The sequence below is a fragment of the Thermobia domestica genome, chromosome 14 (genome assembly GCF_964235325.1).
Source record: "Thermobia domestica chromosome 14, izTheDome1.hap1.1, whole genome shotgun sequence".
NCBI classification, from domain to species: Eukaryota; Metazoa; Arthropoda; class Insecta; order Zygentoma; family Lepismatidae; genus Thermobia; species Thermobia domestica.
Genome location: NC_137467.1, coordinates 102,985,709 through 103,008,031, shown reverse-complemented (window position 1 = coordinate 103,008,031; position 22,323 = coordinate 102,985,709). Strand labels below are relative to the sequence as shown.

Here is a 22,323-nt window from a genome sequence, read left to right as displayed (position 1 = left end):
GAAACTTTATAGGGGGTGCTGTTTTCCTAGGGAATTTATACTCTAGTATTGGTTCTGTGCTACTTCAAAGATAAATGTCAAATGTTTACATTATAAATTGATGTTATACTGTCTTATGTCTTAACAGTCGCATTCACTTTTGGGAGGTTGATTTTATATTCGGAAAGTTTATTGGGAAATAATATTTTAAAAATGCTAAAACTTAGTTTTATTTTAAATAAGATATTGAAATACCAAATTTGATGACTCGAGTTTAATATATTCCAAAAATATACATATTTTTATAAGATAATTTTTCCCCGTATTCTTCGCTTCCGTTTCGAAATTCCAAAAATCGCTTCTTTGTGGTATCTTACGTGGCAGATGCTATGTAGTGACCAAGCTTTAAATTTCCAATTTATGCGATTGTACATACGACTTGAGAATCTTCTTTTTACAAGCCTTACACGTTGTTCTAGTGGCTAGCTTTACGCTAGCTAGCTACGCCATTCTCAACAATGCTGACAAGTTTATCAATGTTTATCATATCTCCAGACGGTTTGAGATATCGAAATGCTATAAATAGTAAAGTAATTTGTACGTTCATTGTAAACCATACATGTAACTAGATATGATATTTACGTAAGATCGTTTTTCGAAATAAATGCTTCCAAAAAATTCAAAATTTTCAATCACTGTTTCTTCGTTCCTATTCATTCGAAAAACGTCATGCCATGACCATGGTATCCGACGCTAAAGTACTTTCGATTATCCTGTGCGTCTCTGTTGTGCTGTGTCTACGTTAGGGGCTTCCAAACTTCAGATGTTCCTTATGCTATAACATCCTTACAAGGGACATCACCCAAGTGTCCGGTTCCGATTTCAATGATTGTTTTTTTCTGATAGAGGGTATGTATGCATTGTTTGTGATGACAGAAATTTTTGCCATGTTGCATTTTTCTATTTTTTATAAATAATTTTTAAGAGTTGTGATATGGTTATTAGAGATTACTGCAGAAGTTCCTTATTACCGTTTGTAAACGGAGTGTGAATGATGAAAAATGAAGAACAACCATGTGGATACATATAAGGCCTAGGGAGAAGTATGGTAAGCATAACCTTAACAAACGCTACACTCAATATTTGTCCATGTAAACGCTTTCTGAAATTTATTACCGTTTCACTTCTCTATGGTCATTAACGTTAAAATCGGAAGTGGTTGAGTTCTTCAATTTCTGCTTTAAATTGATTTTTAGGAGATGGTTTAAGATGGTTTTTCTTCTTCCAATGCTAAATCGATTGTAAACAATCGCTTCTCGGCATATCTAACCGCTTTTGCTCTTTGAAGATCAGTATTCAAACTTGAAGTAGTAAATTTCTACTACTTCCGTTTATAGTTGAGAGATATGAGTAAAGATAGTAGAAAAAACGCTTCTCGCTATGTTACAGGGTAGATTAACTTAAATCAATCTGATTTAAATCACGATTTTAATAAAGATTTAGATCACTTGATTTTTTAAATAAAAATCGTTTATTTAAATCAATTTCCGAAATGAATTTATTTAAAGTGAAAATAAATGAAATCGCGTTACTGTTCTGTTATTTCGATTATGGAAGATAATAATCGCAATACAATGAGACTCAAATGTATTTACAGCACAGTATGAAAACAAGTATCATGCAGATGATGATTAGGGAAAATCCCGTTTTGAACGGGTAAAGGGAGAATCCTGCTTTCTTCTCTTCATAACATAGGGTTTGTAAATTGTTAACAATTCCAGCAGGGAAATCACCATCTACATTTAAGACGAAAATTCTTTTGTGTGCGCGTCTGTTTGTTTGTTCCCAGATAACAGTAGCGAACTTAGAGGGATCCGATCTCCTCTCCAAAACTTAAAAATCCCCTAGATTTTATAACTTGAGGCAAAATTTCCATATTTTATACGTATTTCGTGCCGTAATCTACTTCCGATTTATTAAAAATAAGACCCTGCCGAATGTCAGTAACTTTTGTGAAAACAAAAGTGTCACGTTAGATAAACGTTGAAGTATTTTATCCTTAATGCTTGAGAAACATTGTTTAGGGTTGAAGTAGGTTAACGATTGGGAATTAGTTCAAAATTCAAACCTAATGCATTCACTTAAATGGCATATGTTTTTTTTTAACTTTTTCTTTTGCTATTGTTAACTATATTCTTTGATTTTTCAATTTTGTATCATGTTTAGGTGTTAGATAAGGCTTCATATAGTCTTAACCTCGACATGTAAAATAAGTCGAAATAAATAAATAAATAACATTTAATACTAATTCCTACTGTTTTTTTTCAATTCGCAACTTGAATTATACGTGAAGAAAGGTTTGATTTAAATCGAAAAAATCGATTTAAATCCAAAAACTCAACAAAAATGATTTTTTTAAATTATGATTTTTTCCACCATATTCTCTTACCGTTTATGATCTACGAAGATCAATATTGAAACCAGAAATTGTTAATTTCTACTACTTCCGATTTTAGTATAGGATTACGGAAGCAGATAGAAGTTATTCCTGAGAGTCTTGATCAATTGGAGAAAATAGCTTCTTTCTATCATTTACAGTTTTTAGTCTCTATAGATCAATATTGAAACCAGAAGTAGTGAATTTCTACCACTTCCAGTTATAGTGAAGAGGTATGGGTAAGGCTGGTATATCGTCTTGAGACGTCAAATCGACTATAAAAAAGCCGCTTCTCGCTATGTGTTATCGTTTGTGTTCTATGAAAGTGAATATTGAAACCCGAAGTTGTTAAATTTAACCACTTCCATTTCTAATAGAGGATTACTGAACGCGATAAAAGCTATTCATGGGACGCTTAATCGATTGCAGAGAACCACTTCTTTCTATCTTTTACCGTTTTTGATCTATTAAATCTACATTGAAACCGGAAGTTGTAGGTGATTTCAACCACTTCCGGTCGTCTGATCGCAACCAACAACTATACATCAAATACCGGGTGTCCCACAAATCTACCCTCCAAATTTCAGATCAAAACACCTAAAATTGCGACTTGTAGCATGGTACAGACAAACAGACAAACAGACAGACAAACGTACAAGTGCACATTTAGTCCCATTAAGAGCCTCACTAACGTTCGGAAAAATATCAAAAAGGCTTAATAAAGCTATTCCCAACACCCGTTACAAACACATTCATATTTCATTTACAGAGATTTAATTGATGTAACTATTACAATGGTGATAATCAAGGGAAAAATGTTGGAAACAAAGATTCCGTTTTCGCCACAGAATGTTGGAGATGAGAATTTGTTATGCACAAATGATTGGAGTTTTAAGATATTGTTTCGTTGGTGAAGATTGATGGCCAGGTTATCAAGCATGACTCGATCAGAAAATTTTTGAACAAAGTTCTTCCACATTCTGAAGAAATAAACATCCGCAGGTTGGATGATACCTGTCGTCTTCGGAGATATACGTAAGATTTTGACATTGCAATTGGACGGTTTTATTGCTGTCATTGCGGCTTCATTGTTATAAGTTGTCCAAGAGTCGACTGTAAACAATGACTCTAAAACTCTTGGACCAAAGATTCCTCGTGTTTCCGGTAAACTATGAAAAGCGAACTAATTAGTTGGCCAGCAGCTGAAATAGTGTTCATAATTGTATATGAATGAGTTGTGGATGATTTTGATTGAACAATTGCTTCTTTTGTTTTGATACCTTTAACATCCAATGTACGTCCGGAATGAAGTTCGAGACTAAACCACTTTAATCACTGTTATAAATTTGTTTTCGCTGGTATTTATCGAAATACTGTTTGCTCACTAACAGTAAATCAGACGCAGTTTGATTGACGTCATTACTTTCTGCAGAATAACCTTAGGTTATGAATCTGGTTACTTTTCGTGACACGATTCTAGTTTTTGCTTGAATCCAGTTAGGTGATGCCAAAAAGGATTTTTTTTAAACATTGACTTATGTGTGCTTCAAAAGCGCCCATCGCTTCAAATCAGAATCATGCACAATTAGGTTTTGCTTTAACAAACTCAGTGAAGGTATGTTGATCGATCTCGTTTAGTTTGCCAAATCGATTTCCAGCCTCTGTAACTTCACTTTCAAATCGTCTCAATTGTCGGTCATTAGTGACAACGCGATAACATTTTGCAACAGTTCTCCAATGTAAATGTTCTTTTTCCCACTTTCTCAATATTCAACAATTTTCTTTTTATTTTCTAAAGATAATTTTTTACGTACCTTTCTTAGGGGACTTGAATAGGACGTGGAACTCGATGGTGCTTCGTCCTCTGGTTGCAAATCATTGCTACTACTATCGTAACAAATTCGTCCACCGTCTTCAGGTTCAGGCTCCATTTCACTAAAATCTAAATCCGTAGTCCTCTCGCTCGATGCACAATGTACTTGAAGATACGCACTCTTCGATAGTTTGCACTAGCTGAGACTTTAATTCAGTCTCATGCGCATTGATTGGGGTCTCATAAGCCGTATTCTTGTACTCTTCATAGAGCAATTTAACAACATGAAGCGGTTAATTTTTGCCAATTTTTCACTACGACACATTTGATCAAAGTAAAAGAAACAGATTATTAAAACACAATTCAAGCTTTATTAACATGAACAATACGAGAACGTCCACTTCAACTTGAATCATTGGCACATGCAAACGCAAACTAACAGACCTACACCAGCCCTTCGAAAACTCGTTTACTGACATGGATCATCGCACAACGAAACGACTCGAACTTTGCATTCAGGTAATACCGAAGACGTAGCTTGTAATGGATAGTAGATGAGACGAAAAATCAAATGAAAATTCATTTTAAAAAGGAAAACGAAATATGATTATTGTGTAAGTCAGTGATCTTTTGTTTCGTTTTATAATTATTTATTGTTGGTCTATTTACTTATTTATTTTCTATGGAACTTTTTCTTTAGCTAGTCAGACAAAAATGTCACTCGTTTTCTAGCGATTTTTGTCGAAGTTTCATAATTGTAAGATGTATAATCAGTTTTGATCGGGAACTCGATCAAGTTACATCCCTTTATAAACAAGTTACCTGCTTTCATATTATGGCCATGGTACAAACAGCGTGTTGGGAACAGTCATATTTTCAATCATTACTGATGTTCCTTTAAAGTTGTATTTATTAAAAATATTTTATTGCTTGTCGTTTGCGCAACATGTCCGCTACATTTCCTGATAATTTTGTGTTCATATACAACCATTTGTTATAATTTCATTTGTATTTTTTACAATTAAATAAAACAATAATGGTAAGTACATCATTAATCAAAATAATCTGAACTGCACAGAAACCACTTCGATGTAAACGAATAGCTCAACTAGTCACATGTAGGTCCATAGGCTTCTCATGTATTCTGGTTTAAAATAAATAATTACATTGCAAGTCTTCCAAATTCAGAAAGATTGCTGGATGCTCATCCCAACACTATTCATGAACTGACAAATCGCAACTCTTAAATAATGTAATAAATTTAGAAAACATGAGCCATGGCAACAATTGCAAAGTGCCACCTGGAATCTTAAATCATGCGGTGAAAATTAGGAGTGTTGCTAATATGAAAGATCGAATAATGGACGTTTGGTCTGGTGCACATTAGAAGCAGCCCTAAATTCATACTAGGTAACTACAGAACAAAAATAAGCATACCGTTGGCTTTTTGGGGAAATTTGCTATTAAAATGAGGTGTCACATGCTATGGTTTTCATTTTCCAAAATTTTACTTTAATTCAAAATGGCGGATTTCAAGATGGCTGCCGTCAAGGTTACCCTTACCGTATCACTTCCCTTTAGGCCTAATATGTATCACTGAAACTTTTATCCACTTATTACCATTAATACGCGGGTTAGAAGCGGAGGTAAGGGACTTACGCACATAGTAGGTAGGCGTATAAACAATTAATATGCCTGTAACTTTTCCCCAAATGTGCCTATCAAAACTAACTTCACCATTGTTTTCCTGATTAAATTGTAGCCCGAAATTATGGACCATAATTATCCTATTACTATTTAAAACACTTGACCTTAATTCAAAATGGTGGATTTCAAGATGGCAGCCATCAGGGTCATACCTACCATATGACTTCCCCTTAGGCCCTATATGATTGTTCTTTCATTAACACTCCGTTTACAAAAGGTAGTAAGGGACTTCTGCAGTAATCTCTAATAACCACATCACAACTCTTAAAAAATTATTTAAAAAGAAGTAGAAAATATGCAAAATGGGAAAAAATTTTGTCATCTCAAATAATGCGTACATGGCCTCTATCAGAAAAAAAATCATTGAAATCGGACCCGGACACTTGAAGGATGTTCCTTGTTAGCTTGTAACACTGAATCATAAAAGTGGTCTTTAAAGTTTACATTTGACATGTTGGCTTGAAATAGGTAATAACCCGATGTAGTGCCATTTGAAAAAATATAAACTTACATTGGATTGGCAACACTGATTGTTGCGAATTTCTTCCTAAACCCGTTAAAGCGGATGATCATGATAAATTGTCCACCATGTGTATATAGGGATATATATATATATATATATATATATATATATATATATATATATATATATATATATATATATATATATATATATAAATTCCAATAACGTTGTTTTCACTTGAAAGATGTGTTTATGTTTTTAATCATTTATGTTATAAACTGTGTAATAACAGTTATCACGATTATAAGGCAAATAATATCTAATATTATACACTGTAAAGTAGGTAACATTTTGGAACCAATTTCTGCTTTCTTAGTTGCAAATAACAGAATTTAAAGATAGATTTACTTACCTTTGTTTCAATTCTGTTTATTCTCAATATGAGTGCGTGCGCAAGAGAGAACGCGGAATGTCATAAAATTATAATATTAAACTTCAGTTGGTCTTTGAACTAAAAAGTACCGAGAGTGGGATATAAATTTCCTAGGAAAATATTACCTCACTATCAATTTTTCGGATATAAATCCATCTTCAACAAAGTGAATGCGTCCTTTAACAGATAACACGGAATGCTATCAATTTATAATGTAACGTTTGATATTGTCTTTAAAGTAACCAAAAACCGACAAGGGGTATAGAATACCTACGGAAATATTACTCTACTATCAAATTTTTGGATATAAAGTCATCTTGACCAGAATGCCTCCGTTAACAGATAACAGAGAATGGTATTAATTTATAATATAACATTTGATATTGTCTCTGAAGTAACCAAAAACCGACAGTGGGTATAAATTTCCTAGCGAAATATAAACCCCTATCAAATTTTCGGATATAAAGCCATTTTGAGAGACAACACTGAGTGGTATCAATTGTCTTTGAAGTAACCAATAAGCCGACAGGGGGTAATAATTTCCTAGGAAATTATTACCCCTCTTCCAAATCTTCGGACATAAAGCCATCTTGACCAGAGTGAGTGAGTCTCTCAAGAAATAACACAAAATAGATCGATTTATAATGTAACAATTGATATTGTCTTTGAAGTGACCAAAAACCGGCAGTGGGTATAAATTTCCTAGCGAAATATAAACCCCTATCAAATTTTCGGTTATAAAGCCATTTTGACCAAAATGAGTGCGTCTGTTGAGAGACAACACTGAGTGGTATCAATTTAAAATCTAACATTTGAAATTGTCTTTGAAGTAACCAATAACCTACAGGGGGTAATAATTTCCTACGAAATTATTACCCCCTACCAATTCTTAGGATTTAAAGCCATCTTGCCCAAAGTGACTCTCTGTTAAGAGATACTACGGAGTGGTATCTATTTTTAATATAACATTATCGTTATCTTTGTAGTAACTAATAACCGACAGGATGTTATAATTCCTAGGAAGTTATTACCCCCTACTAAATCTTCGAATTCAAAGCCATCTTGCCCAAAGTGAATGTATCTGTTAAGAAATACTACGAAGTGGTAACAATTTATAACGTAACATTTGAGTTTGTTTTCGAAGTAACCAATAACCGACAGGAAATTATTAACCCCCCACCACCACCAAATCTTCGGATTTAAAGCCATCTTGCCGAAATTGACTGTGCCTGGTAAGAGATACTACGGACTGGTATCAATTTATAATGTAACATTTGAGTTTGTTTTTCAAGTAACCAATAACCGACAGGGGGTAATAATTTCCTAGGAAATTTTTACTCCTCTACCAAATCTTCGGATTTTAAGCCATCTTGCCGAAAGTGAGTGCATACACTGAGAGACCACATTGAATGATATGATATTTTTATGTGACTTCTGAGTTTTGCTTTGAAGTTACCAGAAACCAACAAGGGGTAAAGATTTCCAGGGGGTAAAACTTTTCGAGGGGTAAAAGTTTCCAGGGGTAAAAAGTTCCTGTGACACCGGCAACATTAGATTCTTGAAATAAGCAACAAATTACTTCAAAGTTCGTAGGAATAGCTATGTCAGGAAACTAACGAAGAGCATCAATACAACACGCTACGATGTGAACAGCTCGGGCGCTTGAGCGCAAATGACGAATGAGCTAAACATGAATTCTTCTGTTGAGCTCTTACAGACGAAATATAATTGAATTTTAGAGACAGTGACATTCATATCCGTTGCATTTGCATGTGTTTTTTTCTCCTTTGTCTTTCTTATTCTATTATGGATGCGAGAATTATGTTCCTGTCTTTTCTTCATTGATGATATTCTTCTACGTGTAGGAAGGTACATGACAAAGGCAGCAGGTGCTCACATGTATACATACAGTAGATCTTCGATTATCCGAACGTCGGTCAACCGAACGACCGTTTAACCGAACTGTGTACTCGCTCGCACCTGTTACTCTCCCACCCTACCGTCCATCATCCCCCTCACTCCCAAACCAAGTTTCCCACAGTAGTCGCTGCACTGAGCCACCGCTGGCGGAACATTGCTTCTAATGGGGCCTTCATAAGGCGCTGCTGACCGGCCAAGCCGCCAGTCGCTGTGTTTCAACAATCAGCACACTTCTGTCGGTTTGGCACTGGCTGTAGAAGTACAGTCCAGTACAGTGCAGTACAGTACAGTACAGTACAGTACAGTACAGTTCGATTATCCGAACAAACCAAATTTCCGAACACCCATGTCCCCCAATTACTTCGGATAATCGACGCTCTACTGTAGTTTCGAAATATTGTAACTTTTAATATTTAACTGAATGTTGCTATTTCTCTACACTTAATACCATCTTAACATGAGTTATTATAATTAAAATGAGATATGAGGTGTGGCAATTAAATAACGAGACTGCCCACCTCCTGGCGTGCAGGATAGTGGGGTAGGTAGCTAATGATGTGTTGTTGATCTTGAACCTTCAGGAGAAGCCACTGTTTGTTTCATGATTCTGAAAGCTTTTCTTTTGTTTGCAGGCTTGCATGAAGAGGACGTGTTCTGTAGTAGTGCCGGAATCATGGTGAACAGTAAAATTGAGCAGCGCATTAACATCAAATTTCTGGTGAAATTAAACAAAACACCTACGGAATGTTGTGCATTGTTAAAAGAGGTGTATGGTGATAATGCTATGTCACGTGCGCGAGTTTTCGAATGGCACAAACGATTTTCAGAAGGTAGGGAGGAGGTTGAAGATGATGAACGACCCGCAGCCCGTTGAGTTCAAGAATGGACGAAAATGTTCAAAAAATTAATGAACTTGTGCGGAAAGACAGACGTCTGACCATTGGGATGATCGCAGACATGACGAACATTAACAAAGAGACAGTAAGATAAATTGTGCATGACAATTTAAACATGACGAAAGTTTGTGCAAAAATTGTTCCGAAAAACCTCTCTTAGGAACAAAAAGACATTGGAAAGACTATTTGCTGTGACGTCATGGAACGACTGAAAGCAGAACCAGACTTGCTAACACGTGTCTTCACATGTGATGAAACATGAATTTTCCAGTATGACCCCGAGGCTAAGCGTCAATCCATGCACTGGAAGATTCCCACATCGCCAAGAATTAAGAAAGTACGAATGAGCAAGTCGAAAGTAAAGGCAATGCTCATCGTTTTTTCGATATCAGGGGTATAATCATGACTGAATAGGTGCCTCAGTGTCAAACGGTGAATCAGACCTACTACAAAGAAGCCCTAATCAAGCTGAGGGAAAGAATAAGGAAGAAGAAATCGGATTTGTAGAAGAACGATGCATGGACCTGCACCAAGACAATGCGCCTGCCCATAATGCCCTTTCAATGAAGCAGTTTTTAGCAGACAAGCGCATTCCTGTGCTCGACCCTCTTCCGTATTCCCTAGACCTGGCTCCCTGTGACTTTTATCTATTTTTGAAAGTGAAAAGTGCATTCAAGGGAACACATTTTCAGTCTGTGGAAGCGGTGAAACGAAAAACGGCAGAGTTGTTGAACAGTCTGACATCTGATGAGCATTGCTTTCAACAATGGAAGGTACGTATGCAACGGTGTATAGATAGGGGAGGGGAGTATATTGAAGGAGATAACAGTCAATTGTAACTTTCTTTGCAATACATCACATTTATGACACCAGTCTCGTCATTTAATTGCCACCCCTCGTAAAACACATCTGCACATTTTTTCCCGATCGCGAATGTTGGCTTGAGGCCCTAAACCTGATGACTTTGGTTTATTGTTTCTAATCAATGCGCTCATTCTTTCTGGAATAGAGTGTACCTTTTTCAGGGAATTACCAAGATATAAGATTTTTCTTCACTTAGCGATTATCTGAGTGTTACTATTAACGATACGGAATTAATGTTTAAATTAGTAAATATTTTTACTTCTAATTGTCTAGTCTTCTCCCCTTTTCTTCTTATATTCTTCTTATGATTTATTTTTTTAAAAAATGTTTTTTTGTGTGTGCTGCTAACACTATTAGTGACAAATAATTCTAGGCATATGAATAGAACCAGGTATGCATAAATTGGTAATTAAATACAATGGTTTTACAAAGCAAAATGAAATTCACACAACGTACAATTATGCTTTTCTTTAACAAGCTCTCTACTTTTTCTATTTTTTAGAGCTGGGCTCAAGTCATTGCCTCATAATGCCAAAATGCATTACAACTTCGCCAACTACCTCAGGGATACAGGAAACTTCGACCAAGCAGTAAAACATTACAAGGAAGCCCTTAGGTGAGTATGAATGGTACTGATTTTTGTTATGCTGTTTCCTTCTTCTTCTTCTTCTTCTTTTTTAATGTCTGATAAATAGGTGTGAGTTTGAAACCCATTAGAAAGATCTATGATCAAATCCTTATTTTAGGCTTGCGGTGGCCGCGTTCATGGTTTTTTCATATTTTGCAAGTTCGATATTACGAAGGACAGGGCCGAGTACTTACGCTTCGAACAACCACAGGGGTTGAAATCCGGTTTAGCTGGCTGACTTGCAGATCATGATATAAGACCAACTCTTGCAGTATAGTTTATTACCACCCCACTATCGTACCTCCAACAGAGCTTAATTACAGAACCATCATTTGTCCCACGCGGAACTATCTGATAAGGTTGTACTCAAAATTAACATATCATTCTACTCTTTGTGTTCTCAATTTCTCAAATTCTCTACAGATAAAATATATATAAAGTTCTGTTGTCCATTTCACCATTAACACCATCCACCTCATCATCGCCGTCGAGGATAAACGTGGGACGTTGAACTAAAATTAATTTGAGAATCACATTAAATAACAAACCAATGCATATCAAACAACGCAATGCAAACAAAATCATGTGGTCTGAATCTTAAATTATCCTGACTACCCTCCGCTCTTTGCGAAGTACTATACTCATATCCATAAAATGAAATTAAAGAATGTGGATTTTCGTTGGCTACTTCTGGTCTTTTCTTCAAGCAAACATACTGAATATTCACCTGTACAACCTTATGGATATGAAATTTCAGAGATATGTGTCCAAGTTTCCTGGACATGACTGTAAATACGTATCTATTTGTTTGGATAGAGCAATATTTGAATAACTTGTAAATAACAAATAATTTTCAAATATCGACATGAAAAAAAAAAGTGACATTGCATTGTAAAAATGTATTCTAAAATGAATGGTGGTGGTAGTGTTTCCTGTGTTTTATGTACTGAAGAAAACATAAATGTGAATGGTGTATTAGAACTACAAATTTATACCTACGTAATAAAACTGCATTGTGATAAGTGTAACTTAAATATCCTACATTAATACATACCTTCATCGCCATACTGAAACACTACCACTAAAGTATTTATGAATTGATAAAACTGTAACTGATTGTTTGAAGTGTTTGAACAAGAACATAATGAAAACTCAGTCATAAAATTTATGCGTAAAACTTGTGATTTTTTTTTTAAATATGGGTCAAATTAAACTGAAAATGAAATGAAATCTTTGAGTTTTACGTCCCACGGATATGCTGGTTAGGCTAAAGGAGACGGTGATAATGAGTAATGAATGAAATAGTGGAATGGAGAGGAATGAATGGAATGAATGAAATAGAAGAAAGTGAGAGGAAACGGGAGAACCCCGAGGAAACCAACGCACACGGTGTTTGCCCACCATAAAGTTCACTTGGCGAGGGCTGGGATCGAACCCGGGACCTCAAGCTCCAGAGGTGAACGCTCTACCACTGAGCCACCGCGGCCCCATGTGTCAAATTATACCGTTTTTTCAATACAATGTGTATATCAAATTTTACATGTGTGAATCAACGCATTGCTGATAATCAAATGATCTAAATTGTCTGATAACTAACTTATAATTCGTGAATTTTGTTTAACTGTCTGTAATGATCAATAAATTTCCGTTGCCTAGAAAATCACCATTAAAATGTAATCTATTACCTTTCGGTTCCCCAAAACAAATTGATTGGTTAAATTTTAATTTAAATCAATACTATTGAAATAATGAAAACAGATATACTGTATCACACATATCTAATCTTGCATATCAATTATGTGTAAAGAATACAACATTTGGTTGTAAAAGTTCAGTGAAATCCCCCTGAAATAAGATAATATTTCAACTACATAATGTTATTAGTTTAGAAACAAAACATTGTCCTTCATTGATTGAATTGTGCGGAAATGTATTTAATGATTATTGTGATTTTCATATCTTCTTGTTCACCTCAACCATAGGTTGGTGGGTAACATGGAAATTTTAAAACTTTTCTCTTCCTTGGGAGAGCTGGTTTATACTTTGATAAGGCCTCTTCTTCGTAACAACATCTAGATATTCTATACTTGATCTTCCTCTTCTTGGTTTTCCTTGTGCATTTCCCTCTATCAGCACGGCGATCCAATCGGAGTGAAGAATAAGATGGCCAAGCATGCTGTTTCTTCTTTTTCCTATTATCTCCATGATTTGTCGTCGTCCTTCATTAGCTTCCTTTAGTACGTCTTCATTCCTTTTCCTTTTGGTCTGACATGTGTAGCATTCTGCACCGACAACACATTTCAAATGCTTCCAGCTTGGATATTTCAGCTTTTCTCAATGTTCACGTCTCTGATCCGTAAAGCGCCATGCTCCATATCAGGGTCTTAATAAATCGTTTACGACCGTCCAACGACACATTTCTTGATGTTAGTAGTCCTCTTTTCCTATTGAATGCTTGTTTAGTCTGCGTCATGAAGAAATCAAGACACAACACTTAACACACCTATAATGCACAACAATTGAATTATTTGTGGAAATATAAACGATCAACATTATCTAGATTGTATTTAGTTTCTTTTGGCTGTTTGTAGGGATTGTAAATAAAATGCTCGAATTAAACTTTCAATAAAAATATTCACAAATGCAAATAAAATTAAAAAATATAAATGAAAAATATTAAAAATTGATTTACTTTTACTTTTTTTTAAATAGAAGTTTGCTTACGTGTTCATACACCATTTTGTCGCTACTTTTTATTTTTTTTCTTATTAAACGTTTTGAAACAGTTTTGAAACGGATGACTACGAATAATATAGTGTAAGAAAAATAAAACAAAATAACCGCACAACACGGATTTGTCATCTTGAAGGGCTTTATTATTTTAAAATATGCTTTAATATTATTTCAGAAAAGTATCTCCTTGGACATTCCCATGGTGAGACTACTCGTACCGAATGTCTTTCATAAATGTATATTGTGACCCAATGCGATTCGCTTGAATCTGTTTTGTGTAATACTGGTATTATTGTAATTTCAATAGGTGGTTCCACAGTCATCAAAAATTTAACAATGGGGTATGTTCCAATGAAACTTACTAGTAGCACTTTTAATAATTCATCACTATACATCAGTGATCGCCAAACCGTAGATCATGAGCTACTAGTAGCTCGCGGGAACGTTTCCCGTAGATCCCGTTAACACCCTGGTTTGCTAACCTTGATTCCTCCACTTGATAGGCAATAAACAAATATAATTGTTTTTTTAAATAAAACAATGTTGATAGTTCTTTTGGTAACTGAAAAATGTTGGTAACTGGCTGTAGGATTTAGAAATGATGCGATAGCTCAGAAGCATCATAAGTTTGGCGACTATTGCTACACGTATAAAAATATACTAAAACCAAGAAATAATAATTGCGGGTAGTAACAGATGGTGGGAGAATCTTGAGCCTTGCATGCAACAGACTTGGGAAGAAATAGTAGGTTATCGCGAACGCAAAACGGGTTACACAACAGTTGTTGTACAAAATGAAGGAAAGTAAGACGTGGAAACATTTTAATACGGAACAGGGCAGAAAGATGTACAGGAAGTTAAACAACGAGTTAAGAAGGGAAACAGATACAGCAAGGCAAGAGTTTTACAGAAGAAAATGCGGGAACATAGAATAATTATAATGAGTTGACAAATATGAGAAAATGTACAAGAAAGTGAAACCTAAGGAACTTCAAAGGAAACAAGAGGGTACGACGTACTACGATTTCAGTAGAAAATAAAAATGGAAAGGTAGTCAGCGAGAGAAGTGTAGTCTTATGGAGATAGAAAGAATATGTTGAGGACGTAGGGAAAGACGTAGGGAGGACGTACCTAATATATATATAGGAGTAGGGAAAGAACATATGGACTAGATGTGGAAGTAGTTGAGGATGATAAAGGGCTTGGTATTTTTCAAGATGAGTTTGTAAAAACTATATCCGGGACTAGAAATTCAAAGGCAACCGGGATTCACTGCGCAACAGTGAATTTTTTTTACAGAAATGTAAATGGTAATCCTTTATTGCGTTTTGGGCGCTGAACACGAAACTAACAATAGAAATGTGCTCCTGGCTAAGATTTACAATTTACATGTTACATATAACGCTATAATAATGAAATTGTAAAGGTAAAAGTCACAAAACATTGAAATGATTACGGAAATAAAAATAGCTATTCTTTATAATTTCTTGGAGCTGAACAATAAAATGACAATGATAATATACTCCTAGCTCAGATTTAGTGGTAATTGCATAATTTACCTTTTGCATATAACGCTATTATAATGAAATTGTAAAGGTAAAATTCACCAAACTTTGTAATGATTTCGTAAATAGAAATATCCGTCCCTTTTAACTTTTTAGGCGCTGAACACAAAATACGCAATAAATACGTGTTCCGAATTCAGATTTAGTACTAATTACACAAGTTACATTTTGCGTAAAACACTATGATAATGAAACTATAAAGTTAAAAGTAGCAAACATTAACATAATTACGGAAATAAAAATAGCTGTCTCCTATAAATGTTTGGACACTGAATATGAATATCAAAAACATAACGTTCTCTTGACACACTATCGGTGTAATAGCACTCTTAACATTTTGCATATAGCGCTACGGGACAAGACTGTATTGGTAAAAGTTAACTAAAGTATCTGTTTTAAACATGCCGCCTCTGTGCTTGTTTCTTGTGAGGAACATCTGGAGCATCTCTTGGAATCATCCAGCAGAAATCCGCTAACATTGAAACTGACCACTTTCCTTTGTAACGTTGTTCCATCGCAGAAATGTCCTGGCGAAATCACTCTCCTTACTCGTCACCGAAAGATCCGCAATTCACTGGAAACACATCTAGTAGGGAATGGAGGAAGTGCATTTTGAGTGACATATTGCACCCAAGTTTCTCGTAGGCAGATAGCAAGTTTTCTACTAATTCTTTGTAATTTTCGGCTAGGTGATTGCCCAAGAATCTGGTACAAACATTGCCGAAACAATTCCACGCATCGAGTTCCTCAGCACCGAGAATAGATTCAGAAACCTCGTCTTGCAATAGCTTGCGTATTTGTGGACCAATAAAGACTCCCTGCTTAATCTTTTCTGTACTTACAAGGAAAGAGAGGGAGATTATATATCGCAGTGGAAGATGGTTTATATACCAATCGAAAGCACTAATAACGCCTATTACGAAACTGTAATAAAAATTTCCCGAATGCTTATACTGTGCGAGTTATATGAATATACAGGGTGTCCAGAAAATCCGTTTCTATCACTAGAAATCGCAAACAATAAGACAGATGCCGAAACAGGGACGCACTGTTTGATCATTTTAAGAGTACAACGTATCAAAGCAAACGTCTTGTCTCAGCGCCACCCGCAGATTCCCAAGCATGGTTCAACTCAAAAGTTGCAAAAGGTAAAGGGGTCAAGTAGCATATCGTTGGAAACCTGTTGAGAAATGACAGAAGACGGAACAAACCTCGAATCTCAAAAATTATCCTGTGCAAAATGGCGACGATCAAAATATCAGTAAAAACGTCATTGTAAAGTCTACCACCAAAGAACCTGAAACTGAGACAGATATAAAACAGGAAAACATGTGTGTCATCTTTGTAAAGTACAATGATTGAAAGTAAAAATAATAGTCCTAGGGTCCTCCGCAGAATTCAAAACTGGGTTCTACTCCAAATTTTCAAATGGCATGGGAGGTCAAGTAGCATATCGTTAGAAAGCTGTTGGAAAATGAAAGAGGACGGAACAAATCTCGATTCTCTAAAACTACCCTGTGTAAAATGGCCTCCGTTCAAAATGGCAGCAAAAACATTGTAAAGTCCATGGCCCCAAAAAACCTGAAATGGTTAGACAGATGTCAAAACAGGAAAACACGTTTGTCATCATTTCAAAAGTACAATGATTGAAAATGAAACTATTTGTCCAAGGTTCCAACATTTTTAAATGGCAAGGAGTGGTCAAGTAGCACATTGTTTAAAGCACAGCTGTTGTTAAGTGGTCAAGTAGCACAGCTGTTGTTAAATGAAAGTAGGTGAAAGAAGTCGGGGCGCTCTACGATAACACTGCAAACATCTTGCGATTTAGGTCTTCTTTCTGTAGTGTGGGTTTTTGTTTGTTTTCATTTTAATTATTGTACTTAAAGGAAGTTGTAATTATTGTTCTTTGCACGACTATTACACTCAAATATGTAACAACTGCACTTCGTATAGCCACTCTGTAGACCAAGCAAAATTGCGATCACCTTAAAAACATCACAAACTAACCATTTGTGTTCACCATATTTTATAAGATTCAGAACGCGTTCCAACATAGATGCATAAGCAACAGGGATTGATGCTGATATCTTCTTACTGTTGTACAGGAGCACAGCCTTAAGGCTTGTTTTGGAGGCGTCTATAAACCGTCTCCAATCTTCTACTTTGTACGGAATCTTCAGTTTCTGCATCAAACCTGGAACAACATTGCAAAATACTAACTCATCGGTGCAGCAGAAATATTTTGACGATCGCGTAGGGTTGATACCCTAACTCTTTCCTCCAGAAGGTTCCACTGCTGTAACCTAGATGCTAAGAGCGCAGCTTTATTCTTTGGCAGTTTCAAATCTCTAATCAGGTCATGAAACTCCGCTTGTGTAAGTCGGTGTAGTTCAGGACGGTTGGTTTTTGGCTTAAATGAAGGATCAGTGTCACTGGTATGTGGAGCAGGTTTACCTTCAGTTTCATTTTCTGTATCACGTTCCGTCGGAATGGTAGCCGGAGGATCGGGAACATGCAATCCTTCTCCATGGGCCACTGGACGAATGACAAATGGTATCACTGGGTATTCGATCTTCCTCTTCTTCGTATTTATACCTTTCTTCAAGCAGGATAGCATGCAAAAGTAAGAGTTTGTACTATGGTCTGTTGGTTCACGCTTAATGGCGGGCACAGCAAAGCGCATGAAAACGTTCTTCCCATGCATCCAAGCATTGAGAGTAGATGAACAATTCATACAACAAACGTGGGGAGCCCATGGTTTATCCTGGTCTTCAACACGATACCAAAAGTATAGTAAATATGCACGTCGCATTGCAGCAGTCAATGGCCGCTTCCTGGAACCACAAAGCTTCACGTCCGCACATATGTAGCACACACTGTCCACCGAATTTTTACAAACGCGGGGCATTGTTCCACTTTCCTTTAATCACTGACACTTCACAATGGAAACAATATGTACAACAGCGATAATGTCCTCACTCACTACTTTCAAACTGCTGGTTCACCAGTAACACAAACAGTCTGCCAAACTACTGCTTGAAGCACGCCACGAATACGATTAGAGACGTTAACTGGAGCTAGTTGCAATTTGCAATCATTACCTCACGTGACTCATGAGACGCTCGCACTAGCTGTAGATAACGCACAACGCTGCCAAGTCAAATATTCAGCCAATACTAGTCAAGAACGACACTTTGTACAGTGTAAAAGAATAATTTCAAATCATGTACTTATAATGTCTCATAGCGTTATATGCAAAATATAATATACTAAATTACTCAGAAACCTGAGCCAGGAGAGAATTTTAACTGCGATTTTCGCGTTCTGTGGCCAAACATCAATAAGGAACGGCTACTTTCGTTTCTTTAAATAATAAAAGTGAAAAAACGTTGAACAGTGTAATATACCTATCGAATTCCATAAGAATATGAAAGACAAGGGTAAGAAAGTATTGTTCCGACTGTTCAATGAAATATATGAAACACGAGAGTGGCCAAATAAGCCTGACGAGGATCATGATACCGATGACTAAGAAATCGAACTCAAAGAGATCTAAGGATTATAGAACTATAAGTTTCATATCTCATGCAGCAGAAAGTTTGCTTCGAATTCTGAACAGAACTTTGTATGGAAGAACAATTGAAAAAGTTGAGAAGGAATTGTTCGGTTTCAGCCGAGGTAAGGGTACAAGAGGTGCACTTGGATTATTAAGGGTGCTCGGCGAAAGATTTATAGGAAAAGGAAAGAGGTGTCGCCTACAGTCGTAATATCGCCTACAGTATTTAAAATCTATCTTGAAGAGATAGTGAAAAAGGGTATACGGACGAAATCTCGCGGCCGAAACATCGCCGCCCAAAATCTCGCCGGCCAAAACCTCGCGGGACAAAATCTCGCCGGGCCAAAACCTCGCGTGGCCAAAACCTCGCCGCCCAAAACCTCGCGGGACAAAATCTCGCCGGGCCAAAACCTCGCCGCCCAAAATCTCGCCGTGCCAAAACCTCGCCGCGAATGAAACTTTTCTTTAAAATTTACCCAATGTGTTTCCTAATATGCAATTCCATATTACAAATAATAATAATAATAATAATAATAATAATAATAATAATAATAATAATAATAATAATAATAATAATATACAAAACATCGTGTGCGTGGGCTTTCTCGTTCTATTCCCGTTTCCTCCCACTTTCTTTATTCGATCATTTCCTTCATCCTGGTCATCTACGTCTCCTTTAACCTATAGGACATAATCAAGGGACGTCGTAAAAACTCATATATTGTTTCATATTTTCATAAATATTATTAGATTTTTGTTAAAATTTTAAGTTTTTGGATGTTCCAAAGTTCACGGAACTAACCTCGTTAGTTGTCATTACTTTCCTTATGCAGACTTTCTTTCCCTATAACCAGTTTAAAAACATCCTGTCGCCCTACCTTCACATTGAAATCCTCTAATACAGAAATAGAATTTTCATATGGTATCGTGGGACTTGGTCAAATACCCGTGATACTTCTTCTGAAACAGCGTCTTTTATACCGTCATCCTTACCATCTGTTGGATCATTTACATTTTGGTCAGGCGAGATTTTGGGTATGGCGAGATTTTGGGGCGCGAGGTTTTGGCCCGGCGAGATTTTGGCCCGCGAGGTTTTGGCTAGGCGAGGTTTTGGCCCGCGACGTTTTGGGCGGCGAGGGTTTGGCCAGGCGAGATTTTGTCCCCCGAGGTTTTGGGCGGCGAGGTTTTGGCCTGGCGAGATTTTGGGCCGCGAGGTTTTGGGAGGCGAGGTTTTGGTCCGCGAGGTTGTCGCCGCGAGGTTCTGGCCGCGAGGTTTTGTACCCAAACCGTGAAAAAGAGCCTAAAAAATTAAAACGACACAGTGGGAGGTAGGATGATTAGGTGTATATAGTTTTCAGATGATAGGGCTCTTGTTACAGAATCTGAAGAGAAAATCAAGAAGATGATAGAGGAAGCGAACTTGATGCTCTGAAGAATAAGGAATGCAAATAAATGTTAGAATGACAAAAGCAATGGTTATTGGAATAAAGTGGTCTCTGTCAAGTATAAAAGTAGAAGGCAAGAAAATAGAACTGGCATCTAGTTCTCAATACTTGGGTAATTATTAATGATGGTATGAAGTTTGTACGCGAAATCAAATGAAGGATAGGAATGGCGAAAGAAGCATCTAGGACGAGCAAAATACTATTTTATGGGACCTTGAATAAAGACTTGATAAATACACTCATAAAATGCTTCGTGTATAGTATTGTAACTTATAGATCAGAAAGATGGACATTACGCAAAAATGGTGAAAAAGAATTCCAAGATTTCGAGATGTGGGTGTGGAGTAGAATGGAGAGAATTTGCTGGGTCGAGCGGAAAACGAATGAGTTGGTCTTAGAAATGGTGGGGTACAAAATAACAATTTTAGATATTATTATGAAGAGAAACAGAAGCTACTTGGAGCGTTGACTAAGAAGGAACTGTATTATGAGGGACATGGGTGAGAGTATGGTGGCAGGAAGGAGAAAGAGGGGGTGAAGAAGACTACAATAAATGGATGATATCAAAACAAGAAAATCGTACGCCAAGACGAAGAGATTAACGGAAGATTATGGAGCATGGAAGCTTCTCATTTGCAGCAAGTCACATGCCAATAATGGGGGAATACTTATGATGATGATGGTGATGATAAATAATAAATATTATTCATTTTTGAACATAGTAGGTATGTAATTATCACTTTCATTCTCATATAACACTTTTACATATTTAGTATAGAATAACGCCACGTGGACACTGCATCTGTATTTCCCAAAGTGAAGTGATATTTATTATAGACAAACTTGTAGACGTGGAATCACAATGAAGTACACTTTTAACGCCCTATTTCTTCTAAAGTTCTAACATTTCTTTCAAGAATTCCTTGAACAAAACACTTTATAGTTAGATCGTAGGTATAAACAGTGGTGTTCGTATTTGAACACAAATTTTTAAGTATATCATTATGATGTGACATGCCATTAATTATTATGATGTAAATTCTCTACCTCACTTTCATGCCGGAAAGTTATAGTAAGAGCATTTAAATCTTTATGATCTTAGTGTTTATGATCGGAACATAGACTTTAATTAAAATGTTTGGTGGTTTAAATATCCATCTTTGAACAAAGAATATTTCAATATTTATTTTACAAGAAAAAACATCAATATTATCACGAAATGCGGAGAAGCGTACAATAGTCCTTTCTCTATTCAACTGTTTAATTAGAAAGTATTAACGTTAGAAACATTTTTGTTTATATAAGATAATGTTTCTACTCTTGTAAGAGGTAATTTGACCGTTTTAGATACAGTTTGCGTATTTAATTGCAAAGATAATCTGCAGCAGTATCAGTGCAAAGTACATGAATAATTACTTCCTCAAGTGCAACTTTATGTGCAGAAGTTTCAACAGATTAAATGAAACGTATCTTTAGTACGGTGAATTTTACATGTAGATTTACTTTATTGATGAGCATACAATCTAAATCTACAACATCAGTATTAAGTAGTTTATACATTTCAAGTGTGTATTATTTTTTTACAGTATTAGCATGTTTTTAAACCCAGTTCGGACCCCTGTTTTGATTTCATATTTACGAAAATAATCCGAAAAATTAATGAATTAGTTTTAAAAATTCTTTCTCCTCTTGTTTATGCAGGTGGTGAAATAAAAGACCAGGAGACCTTGGAGCCCATAGTTTTCTTATACTTAGGAAAGAAATGTGACAAATTAGACAGAACGCATTTTAAAAATTCTTTCACCATTGGACATCATGCGCAAGATACTAGGGGCAGATTCCCTTGTCTGAATTTTCTGAGGACACTCGGTTCTTTTAAATACA

The 22,323-nt window shown here is 36.0% G+C and overlaps 1 protein-coding gene across 1 annotated transcript in view; it reads left to right on the top strand.

The window, feature by feature from the left end:
• The window catches only part of LOC145670275 (protein O-mannosyl-transferase TMTC1-like), a 2,166,608-nt gene that overhangs the window by 1,565,270 nt on the left and 579,015 nt on the right, over positions 1-22,323 (top strand). Inside the window, exon 10 of the mRNA XM_081738705.1 lies at positions 11,015-11,128. Within this exon, the coding sequence (XP_081594831.1) occupies positions 11,015-11,128 (114 nt within the window). The remainder of the gene's footprint in view (positions 1-11,014; positions 11,129-22,323) is intronic.